The sequence below is a fragment of the Hemibagrus wyckioides genome, linkage group LG26 (genome assembly GCF_019097595.1).
Source record: "Hemibagrus wyckioides isolate EC202008001 linkage group LG26, SWU_Hwy_1.0, whole genome shotgun sequence".
In the NCBI taxonomy this organism is placed as follows: Eukaryota; Metazoa; Chordata; class Actinopteri; order Siluriformes; family Bagridae; genus Hemibagrus; species Hemibagrus wyckioides.
Window position 1 is genome coordinate 14,913,315 of NC_080735.1, and position 13,307 is coordinate 14,926,621.

Genomic DNA, 13,307 nt, shown 5'->3' on the forward strand with positions numbered 1-13,307 from the left:
CGTGGATGCTCTAGAGTTTACACAGAATGGTGCAAAAAAAAACATCCGTCAGTTCTGTCGACATTGCTGATGAGAACAATGAGACTTGAAGCTTAAAGCTGAAATGGTTACTCAAATAATCAGTGTCGAGAGCCGAGGTAGGCTAATAGGGAGGCTACAGAGACCTAGCACAGAAACTGGACAGTTGAACATCCCCAAGTTCAACATCCCCTGGGATTTTTGTATGTACCACTGTTGGTAGTCCAAAAATGGTCAAAAAGGCACTTACATTTAAAATATAAAAAAAAATTGACTGAAAACAAATAACAGCAAAACAGTTAAATGGAAATAAACACAGTAAAAAAAAAAAGTTAAATACTTGTAAAAGGACATTTTAGGAGACATACAATCCCCCCTCCCACCTACTATTTTTTTTATTTATTTATTTATTTATTTATTTATTTATTTATTTATTTATTTATTTATTTAAATCATTTATTATATAAATTATTAATTAATTTTTTTATTTCTTTGGAAAAAACATGCTTCTCCTTGAATATAATGCAAATGTAATACCTGGACAGAGACTATACATGACCACACAATAGTAGTTTTAAAAAAATATTGTTTTTATTATGAGGCATTGTAAGTTAACTGGTCAGATTTTGGGAAAAAAATTCTGGTCCCCATTTGAAAAAAAATTGAATTGACTCGGCAAACAAGATTGAAATAACCATTCTCTACTTCGAAAGAAGAACAGATGGTGAATGAGGGTCTTATCAGGCCTAACAAAAAAAATTGTCATTGTTATTACATGCTATCCATTTTATACTGAGCACTCGGTCCTTCCTCATCTTACATAATGAACATTAGGGTAAGCTAGGTAACTTCAAGATACCTCAGAGAGTTCACTGTGTGTGACCATCAGAGCAACTAGGAATCACCTGCATTATAAACTGGGCCTTGTTCCGAGTCGCTAACTTAACGTCATCAATAAAAATTCATATTTACGCAGAGAAAGTGACTCGCACTCGGAGAGTAAAAACACCAGAGACTGGGTTTCCAGTAGCATTTGAACACAAGAACTAAACCCACAAATAAATCAGGGATAGAAAATGCGGACTGAAGAAGGATATAGCATTTTTCTAGCGTTTTTTTTTTGTTGTAATCCAGTGTAAAAACGTAAAATTAAGAGACAACTAATAATTAACATATGTAACACCGCGAATTAAACATATGGCCTCATTTCACCCTCATTATATAGCAGCTTATAATATAAAATAGCACTTGATCCAGCACATCCTGTTAGGTTGCATACAGAGCGAGAAGAAAACACATTCGGGTTCAAGTTCGGAATCGCGCGTAACGTATTAGCTCGTAGTCCAGAGTTGCGTCTGAGGTTGATATACCAGAGATTATACAGAAATTTCAGTACTAAATCCCTATTATGCGTCCGTATCTCAACTCCGAATACAGCCGGAATGCATACTAGTACAAAGTCTTTTCTCTTTGTATATATTTATATGACCCATGCCTATTAAAACCTGAAGAAGTAGGCCGCATTAAGATCCTCTAAAGTTAAGGCAAGCAGGTAGTGAAGGAGTGTTTCCAAGGGACCAATGCAAATTTGAGCAACACAGTGAATGCATACAAATATAGCTACTGTTTTACAATAAACTGATTTTAATCAATAAATCATCTTTTTTAAATAGAAATATGGTTCATTGCACTTGTTAAAAATTAATATGATTCTTTAAGGCAAATACTGTGATTCTTTTTTTTTAAAAAGGTGTAAAATGTACTGTACCATAATGCCTGATTTAGAATAGTAAAAATAACAATATCTGTAATATACATACATGTAAAAGACCCTCACCAATACACATACAGTAATGTATTTGTAACTATGTGTATACTATAGCATGTGCATGGCATCACATTCACACTCACAAAGGCACAACATATACAGTACACACATTACACTGAATTTTACAAAGGTGTGTTCTTGGCATGTGCCTGTAGTTACATGCACACATACGTATATACAGTAGACATGTATAAAATAAATAAATACAGGAGGAAAATGTTATTGGTAAGCGGTTCATGGTTTCCTTCAAATTGGTATTTGGCACAGTCTCTGACTCACCATATTACAACATCAGCCTGTTGAAGTTGTAGAAAGTAGTCCATTTGACTTGTGGTCCTCCTCTATCCCAGAATCCCTCCTGGCACCTTAAAGGGGACAGTCGAGGAGTATGTTCAGGGCCTAGTGACAGATGGGGGAGGGTGTCCAAACTCCAAACTCTTTGGTCTGGTGGACAGGCACACGGCAGGGTGTGTGGAACCGAACTGGCTGTTTATTGCGTCCCAAAAACCCAGACGCTGTTTTAGCGGTCCTTTGTGGTTTTGTGTCCAGTTGTTACAGGGGGTGGCGGAGACAACACAGAAGGTGAAAAAAAAAAAAAAAAAAAAAAAAAAAAAGCGGAAGCAGCTTCCTTTTTCCACCCTTTTTTGTAAACTCCCAACCACCCCGCTGGGGGCTAGACGGTACCCTCATTGTGCACCATGTGGTTCGCCTTTTTGTGGGCGACACAGTTCTGCGTCTGGTTGAGCAGAATGTCCGTCTCGTCCACCACGCCGTCGTGCAGCTCACTGAGAGTCAGTTCAATTTTGGTGTACTCGCTGTCCGATGGCTGCGGTGTCTTTTCCATGTGTGACGCCATCACGGCATTCTGGTACTGCTGACGGGTGACCTGTAGTGTGGTGCCAAAGACATAACAGGCAGTAGCATCACTGATGAGAGTTAGCATACAATACCGTGAGTACTGAGACTGATACTTCATTGGACATTCAGACACATTTATACACATACATACAGTAAACAAGCAATACACTGAGCCCATGAGGGACTATGAGGCATTCATAAACTTATCGATTTCTGTAAAAGCTATATTTAAATCTTCTTCATCTTTCGGCGTTTCCCTTCAGGGGTGGCCACAGCGAATCATCTCTCTCCATCTATCCCTATCTTCTGCATCCTCAACACTAGCTTCATATCCTCATTTATTACATCCATATACCTCCTCTTTGCCTCCTGCCTGGCAGCTCCATGTCCAACATTCTCCTACCGATATACTCATAAAAGCTATATTTAAATAACCATTCAATAGATTGACTATGCTGGACCAGCCCAGGACTAATAGAGCAAGAATGTCCTTCTTGTGAAAGGAAGTGAATGGAGGTACTAATAGAACACTGTGTAAGAGGGGAACTGTGTAACAGATCCACTGTGGATCTGATTGTCTGAGTGCTAAAGTCTGCTTTTCTTGACTAGAGGGGAAGAGTGCTGGACTCAAGACAAGCTTGAAGTACTGATGACTGAAAACGGGGAAGTTTTCCCCACACTGTCTCCATACCGGGTTGATACTTCATGGCAGCTGCAGCAAATAATTGGCCAGCAAAGTTGGTTACCCGCTCTGTACCACAGGTTACCAAGTCTATAACAAAGCAACGGTGAGGCAGCTAACATGGCTTCATCATCACTTTCAAACTTCATAAGTTTTATCATTCTGAGAAGGCCTGGGGTTGACAAGAATGTGCATCCATTGTGGTTTGGAGGCTTGGATGTAGAAAGATATGAGGAAACATGCATATGGGTTGGTTATTCTTGAATGAGAAGGCACAGGAAACTGGACATATTGACCACCTTCTTGAGCACAGAGGACATACCAAGCACAGTCAAGTCTCTGCTACTATTCTGTCTTCTTATACATTGTCCAGGAATGGAAGGGGGAAAAAAAATTGAAACACAAAATCATAATTGTATATTAAATTGAGATTAAATGATTTTTGGATCCTACTCTCAGGTGTTGCCCTGAAAATGATGACTTTCCAGTTGAGTCCGGTAATCCTCAAGGTCAAATTCTTCGGGGAGAAAAAAACAAAACAAAAACAAGGCGAACTTGACACCAACGGCATCAGTGGGGATGCCTTCACTAGAAAGAAATATTTCAGATATTTGACCTTGCTGTGACCTTGACCCCGTTTTGGATCAATTCCAAAATCTATTCACTTCACCTGCTGATAACGATAATAACTGTAATATAAAACTGATAAACATTCAGCTGCTTGTTTTTGAAATCTTATACGAAATAGAATCTGGGACAGACACACGGACGGATAGACGCACAGACGGACACGCAAACCGAATGACGGGAAAGCTTTTAGCTAGCCCAAAAGTGAGCGCCGGTTTTCTGAAAGTACAAATAGAAAGAAAGCTATTGAATAAAAACTCCTCTGACCTTGATGTGACCCTTCATCCTGTTTGGATCGATTTCAAAATCTAGCTTTTACATGCAGATTACAAAGATAATAATTCCATCCTAGAACCATTCAACCGTTAGCTCGATCTTGAGATATCGCACGAACGAAAACCACGTATGGATGGACAGACAGAAGGACAACCTGAAAAAATAATCCTTCTCAGTCCTGGAGATTAATAGAAGAAAAAGGTTTTGGTTTAAAAAGCAACTTTCACATCCAGTGCCTGCTTTTTAATCTATTCACCTTGACATAAAGAAGATCTGTGATGGCTCGAACTGTGTAGTCTGGTACGTAGATCTGCAGAAAGGAGTTGAGCTGGTTGTTGCTGCTGCCCAGTGGGGGATTAATAGCTTCATTGCGGTCACTCCGGTTCAGCGAGTCAGAGTGGTTCAGTCCATATGGCCGAGGTGGAGACTTGTTCTCTGAAAGAATACAGAATATAGATAACGGAGGTCTCGGATTAGGACTGAGCTGAATTACAAGGTTTTACTCCATGATGTAGCACAGGTGTAGAAATGTGGGTTGTTTTATAACATGCTCTACCAGGCAGCATGCAGTGGTTAAGCACTTTCCACATAAGCCCTACATGTAAGTTTTCTTTTTTTTGTGTGGAAACAATGACCAAACATTTCAATGTAATGTACAGAAATGTCTTAATGGCAGTCACAGAAGGGGTTGGTGAGGAGGTCAGTGTTTTAAAGTGGCGGCAACAGCTGGATAAAGACTGATAAAAAAGACCTTACAACCCTGAAAGAGAGCACTAGTCCTGTTTTAATTAAACACAGCTTATTTTTTCCACTTCTTAAAGGGGGCTGGCCTACAAACACACACGCACACACTTTTTTCTGCCTCTCGTTCTTCAACACATACACACACACACACACACATGCTCAATTCACTGGTAGTGTTAATGCCGCAGTTTGATTGGAATGTATGTAATCCGCGTTTAGATGTCTGAGTACTGCGTCCGTCCCTGGTCAGAGGGGCCCCGCATGCTACACATTGGGTCAGTGTGTGTTTGCATGGGGTCAGACTCTGTGTTTGCGTGCGTGCATATGTGTGTATGTGTGTGTGTGTGTGTGTGATGGGATCAGTGTATGTGTGTGAATGGGGGGAGGCCGTGGTTATTTTTCCAAGTCTGGCAAAATCAGTAGGAGGGATACTACGAATTTATGGTATGAGAACATGGAAGTACAGAAAGGAGGTGGGGGCGTTCAACTGGGTCATTCTTCCCTCTTGTTAAAAAGCAAAGAAGATCAAATCTGATACGAACGAACTGCTTTCTGACACAAAACAGAATATTTTAAATAGACATTAATCTGCTCGTGCATGTGTTTCAATGGGTTTTTCCTTGTCTCTCATTTTAACAGCACTCATGTTTGTAAGTTACTCTGTCATACATCGGCATGCAGAGGGTAACATGCGCATTCTCTGCCACTGTCAGATAAATGTTGCCAACAGTTAATGCCATGCAACGAAAATGAAGCCAGGGATCTAACAGGTCACGATGGAAACATTACCGATACCAGTCCCTGGAGGTACTCTGATTGATTCTGACCTCTTGACCACACAATTGCGAGAAAGGGAAAGAGAAACTAAACAGAGAGAGAGAAGATAAAGAAAAAGCAAGAAAATCAGAAGAAGAGAAAACAGACAAGGGCAACTCATTACAGTGAGGTGAAAAGACAAGATGGCTACTGATCATTACATGAGTCACGTCCAACCCACCAGAAAACAATGCTCAACAATGAATCACGAATCATCCAAAAATTCTGCATCTAATATCTGATAAAAAATCATGTAACACATACACCATTAAAATGCAGTTCCAGCATTCAACCAACAGAGGTCACATAACTCCTGCACCATACTTCTCCTGCCTCAATGGCCCAGTCCCAAAGCCCACCCCTGTGGTTTTGTGTGCGTGTTCATGTGACTTCCGGTAAGTGTTTAATTGTGTCCCATTTCTCAAAGCCCTGTGTGTAAGACAACAGTAAACGTACCCTAAGTACACTCCTTTTTCTCTAAGCGTATGTATATCCCAGGATTCAGTGTGTGTGTGTGTGAGATATGAGAATCCTATAAACCTAGAAAAGAAGTTATACACATGTCTCAGTAGCATGTAGCTGGTTGAGAGGCTTAAAAAAAGTCAGATTTTGGATCATTTTCCGAAATAAATACATAAGCAAGTATAATATTTTTAATGCAGGAAAATATGAAGGGTGCACAAACTTTCAAGCACTATATCCAAACACTCACAGCTGAATATATTTGTCTTAAGGCACCATTAAAAGTTCTATTTATTCAGAATTCAGAATTCTCCAATCTGACTGGTCAGAAAGTCTGGGCTATTTTTTGCTAACAGCAGCGAAGACAGTCGGTCCAGCTGCAAGGCCAAGCGCAGGTTTTTTATGACTCACCATAATATCCTATTATTTTTATCCCCATACAGGGACTTGTATGGAGGATGTTTTATATGTACGATTAAATAATGTCATAAGTTAAAATAGAAAAATGTTTACATGGCGAAATGGTTTCTTTAAGGAGATGTTTGGGGCAAGGCAATGATTTATGGAAGGAGTTTCCAGTGCCAATATTTTGGAAAGATCTGTAGGTTTTTCTGCCCTGGAAAAGTCTCTGGAGGAGAAGATTTCTCAGTTAACTGCGAAACTGTTTGCAAATGTTATTTATCCAATGCACCTTCAAAGAACCCATGACGTGACTTTTATGATAAGACAGTTCCAATAAACGATGATCTTTGTGCCTCAATGCCTGTGGGAAATTCAAACCTTCTCAGAGTAACTGATAGATCAGTGAACCATTGAGTAGATTCCAATATCCAAAATCACATGTGTAAAAAGGAGTGTTTTTATGAATGAATCCATGCTGTTAGACCACAGGTTCCCAACACTGGTCCTAGATTAAACCCTGTCCTACACATGTAAGTGTTTTACCTAAAACGCCTCATCCAATATGACAAGAGGCTACTGTTTTACTTATAACACCAAATATAAAAAACAAACCATTGGCTTTCCTTTACATAGAATGAACACTTCTGCAAATAAAAAATGCTGAGATAATAGCAGGAAATATTATATGTGTTATTTACCTGGAGAAGCAGTGAGGGACATCATCCCGTATGATGAAAACCCTCCAGATTCAAACTTCATCCCATCCTTCCCTGCCTCCACTTCAACTTTCCCCTGCAGGAAGCAGAAAAAGTCAAACATATGCGAAAGAATTAAAAAAAAATGGCCTACAAACACTACGGACTTCTAAATAACTATACTGCATTTATTATTACACATTACGCTGGTACGTCAAATGTCTAAAATAAGTTAGATAGTTATTAGTTATATATATATATAGATCCGTAAATGTTTCAACCATCTTGGAGAGCTCCCTAAAGATCATACATATAACAGGGCTAAAAGAAAAAAAATAACCACCCAATGAGCCCATTTTTCTCAGACTGGAGAAGACTATAATTCTTGTGTATGCTCTCTGTTCTAAAACAAGTAGTAAAACAAAGCAGCACTACACTGCATTACAGCTTTAACCCACACTTTTTTCACACTGTGTCATCCACAAGCTTCCCACTCAAGGCATGTGAAAAGCGAGGCTTGTTGACGCTGCAGTTTACTTTCTTGCCATGTCCTACACTCATCATCTACTAACATGTCTTCTACTACCCTTATGGGTTAAAACTGTCTTTGACAACTTTGATGCGTTGTCAAGATTTCGAATAAGAGAGAAAGGTTTTAATTCATTGTGGTCATTTACAAGTTTTACAGCTGGTATAAATACTAATATTTTAAAACTGCTTCTAAACCATAACAATTTTTTAGATACATTGCCCCTCATTTTTCTCCCCAATATTGACTTGCCAATTCCCACCCACCAGCCAGCTCTCCCCATCATACTACACAAACCAGCCGGAGAATACAAGGGCTTTCTACACTTTTTCAGGAAAGTGCTCTCGACCCTCTTCCACATACAGATTGGTTCACTTGGATTCATGGCCACACACGGCTGTGGCATCATCTGGATTTTTGAACACAACATGTGCCTCTGTTTATTGTTCTGATGAATACTGATTTTTTCACCCTTCAATAAAAGCTGCTCATGTACACTTCTATTTTTCCATTTTTCATGAGTCTCCTGCAGTGTTAATTATTCCAATCGAACCAATCCTATTACTCTGCACTTTAAGCAGATCGTGTTACCATCCTGAAGTGTATCCATTCATCTGATAGATGACCAACGATCATTTCCTGGGACATTTGAATGAAATTGAGTGTGACCAGACTCAACCTCAGAAGTGTCTAAACACCTATTACGAAACTAAGTGGACATGTTAATTTAGATGTTACATCCAAGCAGACCAGGACTGGCCAAAAATGAACCCAACACCAATGTCCCGGTAATGAAGGTCTATGGATCAGTCAATAATCACCACATCTTTAACTCTTATTCATCTGAAGAACTCTTGAGGGACTCTTGTGTCTGAGTGCACACCTGCAGGATGAGGACGAAGCAGTCCGCGGGTCTGTTGCGGACATAGAGGTAATGTTCTGGCGCTTTCTTGTTCTTCTCATTGAACTTCAGTTCCTGGATTACATTAGGGTGCTTCAACAACCTCAGCAAAATCTTCTCAGACATCTGATTCGGGCCAAATGTTTCCACTTCTGTAAAGGAGCAAAACACACGTTTGTGAGAAATGTTGATACCAACATCACCAGAACTGACATTCAACAACACACAGGACATACACCAAATTGCCACAGAAGACACTAATGTATTTTCAATGCTTTAAAACTGAATAGATATATAAATTCCCAAAGTATTTGAAATTTTGTGTCATTACCAGGAATTTGGCTTTTGGTTTGAAGTACATTTGATAAACATTGTAGTGTTAAGCATGGAAAGCAAAATCAACATCTTTACTAATTTCTGCTTTATTACCTGCTTAGCTGTATTTTTAGGATCCTTAATTTATAAGGGTTCTTTAATAGCGTCTAACAAATTAAAACCATTGTTCAAGAGACTACAGACATCCTAGTTTAATTTTTAAGAAATGAATGGCTCAAAAAAATCAATTTCTACATGTAGTCCATTAGCCAGGACGCACTGACTGCCCAAGTGTCAGTCCAAACAGCACTTCTTTATTTTAATGCCGTATGAAATTATTTGACTTGCTAAATATTTTAACTGATAAGGGTAGGATTGCTGGCCACAAAGCCATCAGAAAAAGGTCTAACCTGGGATAATATGGGACAAAAAATAAAAAAATTCCCAATACAAGCTGCTGTGAATTAATGGAGGCATAAAAGCAGACAACTGTCTCACGACCTTCTGAATGATTCCTCCTCTACCTCTCTCTAGTTCTGTTTTCCTATCAGACTCATTCTGGTCCTCTAATACCGTACCTCCTGGATCTCTAAGACTTCATTCCTTGCATTTTCACAATCTCACAGTGTCACACAAACAGTTTCTCAGCCTTAAACTCTCTCTGAAAACTAATAAATGTGCTCTTTCTTTTTTTCAACAATTACTTTCCTTAAATTTGATGTCTTCAAAATGATAGTACATACAGTATGAGGAATTAAACATGACAGTACGCTTTAAGGAAAATAATCGAGCACTAGAACGTTGAGAACGTTGACTTTCAGTTATTAAATAACATGATGTTCAGGAAAAAATGTTCTTAATGTTTCCAGTTTCTACAGGGTAAAAAAACAAACAAATGGAAAGCCACCATTTGTTTTAGGGATCTGTATAGAACCTGTATGCCTTAAAAATAAATAATAAATGTACATTTATAGTTACATTTAATTTTCTGGAAGGTTATTACTTATATTAAAACAGCTTAAGAAACGGCAATATTACAAAGTGCTGAGACTGGAGACTCCTTCCAAAAATACTACATAAACACAATTATATACCATATTTAAAGGAACTCTTATTAACTAAAATGATCAAATAAAATAAAAAAAAATTACAAAGAACAACCTGTGATTGCTTTTTTGTCGGGATGTTACATAACATGAATAAAATACATACAACTTCTCTTTCAGATGAAACCCTGCAAGTTGATTATTTCATCCCAGAAAAAGAAAAATCCAGCTGTATTTATTTAAATTCCCTCTGCAAATAACCATGTCATAATTTTCAAGGCTTTTAATCAAAGGTTTTGATTCTATGTTTCTATGTATATATTAAAATGCTGAATGGATAAACCTGGTTATCAAACCCAGACTTACTTTCATACAACTTTCGAAGAGTTCTCAATAAATTTCATTAATCCTTGCATTGACGCTAAGCTAACCTGCACTAAGAAGCATTTCTTTAAGTTCTATATTTACTCGAGATCGTCTAAAAATCGCCATGAAAGTGCGACAACTTTAAAATAATAGGAGTAATAATGAAAAGAAACAATGAGTACTGACCCTTATACTTTTTTCTTTCTTTTTCTCCTTCTACTCTTTGTTTATTCCCTTCTGAGTCAACAACTTCAACAAATTAAAACTAATCCATAGTATCTTAAGAATTATCAAATGAATTGCGCAGTTTGTTAAACGACATTTTGCCAAGCCAGGAATTTAATAGACAGTGTGTGGATTTGTGCGTATGGATGTCACCAGGGTAAACAGCACCTACCAGGCCTCACTCCTCACTCCTCTGCAGGGCTAGCATGCTAACAAACTAGTCACAAGGCACACTGGGGGAAATCAAGCAGCCACGCAGCACACTTGCCTGTTGCTAGGAAACGCAGAGTAGCCAGTAGAAGCTGAGGTGATATTTTAACCTTCATTTCATTGTCCATGGGCTTGAAGGCCGAGAAATCCTGCTTCCTCTCCCGATGGGTGATTTTCTTTTTTGTTTTGTTGTCGGCTAATGGGGGAAGTCAGGGTGAGAGGGAAAAAGGGAGGTGGTTTTTAGTGAAATTCCTTGATGCAGAAGATCTTGATATTGATATAGGTGATTAAAACATCCTGAACTTCAAAAGAAGAATCATGAAAACTGACTTCGCCGGGCAAAGCCACTTGTTTTACTTTAAGACAATTAAAAACACAGCAATATAAAAACAGTATGATTTCAAAAAATGCACTTACTGTATAAATCTGTCTCATCCAGGATTTCAGACTTGATTATTTCTTCTATCACATCCTCCAGGGTGACGATCCCAAGCACCTCATAAAAGGGATCCCCTTCCCCCTCATTGTTGACCCTCTGAACTATGGCCAGGTGCGACTTCCCTGAGAAGAGACAAAACAGACTTATGTTTGTTGTGACAAATGGAAAGCACAGTACATTTATCCCGAAGTTTCATCCATGTCTTCGATGTAATCCATTAGTAACACACGTGACTCTTTTACCAACAAGATGCTTGGACCCCTTTCAGACAAGATTGTACAGGAATCTTCACAGATCGGTATTACATCATTGCATTTTTTCCTATAAACATATATTTGTAAAAAGTTCCTAGCAAATCTAAAACGTTAACAGACCTTGAGAATAAGTCTCAATACCGTCATCGTACTTACTATCAGCTAGCTCTTAGCATTCAGCTAGTTTGCATCTTCACTGTTATTATCATTCCAGCTAACATTTAACATTTGGAATAACGCTGTGGGGGGAAAAAATAGCATGGAGCCTGCTAGCTCTTAGCATTCAGCTAGTTCTTTTGTCAGTTTTCTTATCATGGTATATAACATTTAAGAGATTTGGAATGAATCTCTTGTTGAGTCTCTTGTCTAGTGTGTGCTAGATATTAGCATTCAGCTAGTTTGCATCATCATCATCATCATCATTGTGCTAGCTTGCATTTAACAGTTTTGGAATAAAGCTGTTGTTAGTTAACATGGAGTCAGCTAGTTATTAACAATCAGCTAGTTTGCATCATCGGGGTTATTATAATGCTAGCTAACATTTAAGAGATTTGGAATGAAGCTGTTGTTAGCTAGCATGGTGTCTGCTAGCTCTTAGCATTCAGCTAGTTTTTCGTCATCAATTTTATCATCGTGTATAAAATATATGAGAGGTTTGGAATGAATCTCTTGTTAGCTTGCATGGTGTCTGCTAGCTAGTGTTTATAATTAGAGATGCTTGACAACATTTGAGTAATTAGGGGAGTATTTATTAGCCTTGGCTAATGTTTGGTAAACAAGGCACTGATTTATTAGCAACTGAAATCAGTGTGTGATTTAAAGTGGATGTATTTCTTTTATGAAACTTTCTTGTACTTATACTTTCATACTTTTTTTTAACATCGGAGATATACAGTACATTAGAGGTCACATTTGAGAGACTGGGCCTACAACTGTTGTTGGTTAGCATGATGTCAGTTAGCTATTAGTATTCAGCTAGATTTTAATCGTTAGAGATATCATGCTTGATAACAGCTTTAGCTAATGTTTAGTGGAAAGGGCCAATCTAAAACCAGAATGTAAATAGACGTTTCTTTTGGGAACCTTTCTTGTGCTTTTAAGCTGTTTTTAAGTTAACTTTAACTCGATCGTTGGAAGCTATGTCGTTACCACCTCTATTGATGTTGACCTGGAATGACCTGAATTTGTAAATATAACTTGTACAAGATATTTATTAGCCAATTAAGTGTGGTTTACTTTGGTGCCATTGCTTTAATCTAGCTTTATACAGGCATCAGTTCTGTGTTAAAAACAGTGAATCTGCTTCTCCAAACACTGGTGTCTTGCCTCTGAGTGCTTATTCCATTCAAAACCATACGATTGTGCTACATTCAAATAATTAAAATGTTATGTTCAATATACCATCACCTACATTGTACTGTCTGCTATTTAATTTATCTATATGCATGAAGAGATGATAGCGTGAATGATAATCATATAGAAGGATATATGCATAAGCTTCTATCAAATGGGAAGACAAATAGGAAGCAACTAATTGCACAGCAGCTCCATTTTCCAATTTTCCAAATTAAAAAAAAAAATCTTCTTTCCCTTTCCCAAGAACTACCTAAAAAT

The 13,307-nt window shown here is 38.2% G+C and overlaps 1 protein-coding gene across 2 annotated transcripts in view; it reads right to left on the reverse strand.

Moving 5' to 3' along the window:
• Positions 1–337: 337 nt before the first annotated feature.
• Positions 338–13,307, reverse strand: part of cnnm2b (cyclin and CBS domain divalent metal cation transport mediator 2b) — a 29,555-nt gene continuing 16,585 nt past the window's right edge. The window contains exons 2-8 of one of the 2 annotated variants that reach the window (XM_058380876.1): positions 11,418–11,561; positions 11,059–11,196; positions 8,821–8,990; positions 7,412–7,505; positions 5,823–5,897; positions 4,546–4,724; positions 338–2,732 (exon numbers count right to left, since the gene is read on the reverse strand). In XM_058380876.1, the coding sequence (XP_058236859.1) occupies positions 2,520–2,732; positions 4,546–4,724; positions 5,823–5,897; positions 7,412–7,505; positions 8,821–8,990; positions 11,059–11,196; positions 11,418–11,561 (1,013 nt within the window). In that variant the 3' untranslated portion in view covers positions 338–2,519. The remainder of the gene's footprint in view (positions 2,733–4,545; positions 4,725–5,822; positions 5,898–7,411; positions 7,506–8,820; positions 8,991–11,058; positions 11,197–11,417; positions 11,562–13,307) is intronic. The other variant, XM_058380877.1, reaches the window with a different exon arrangement.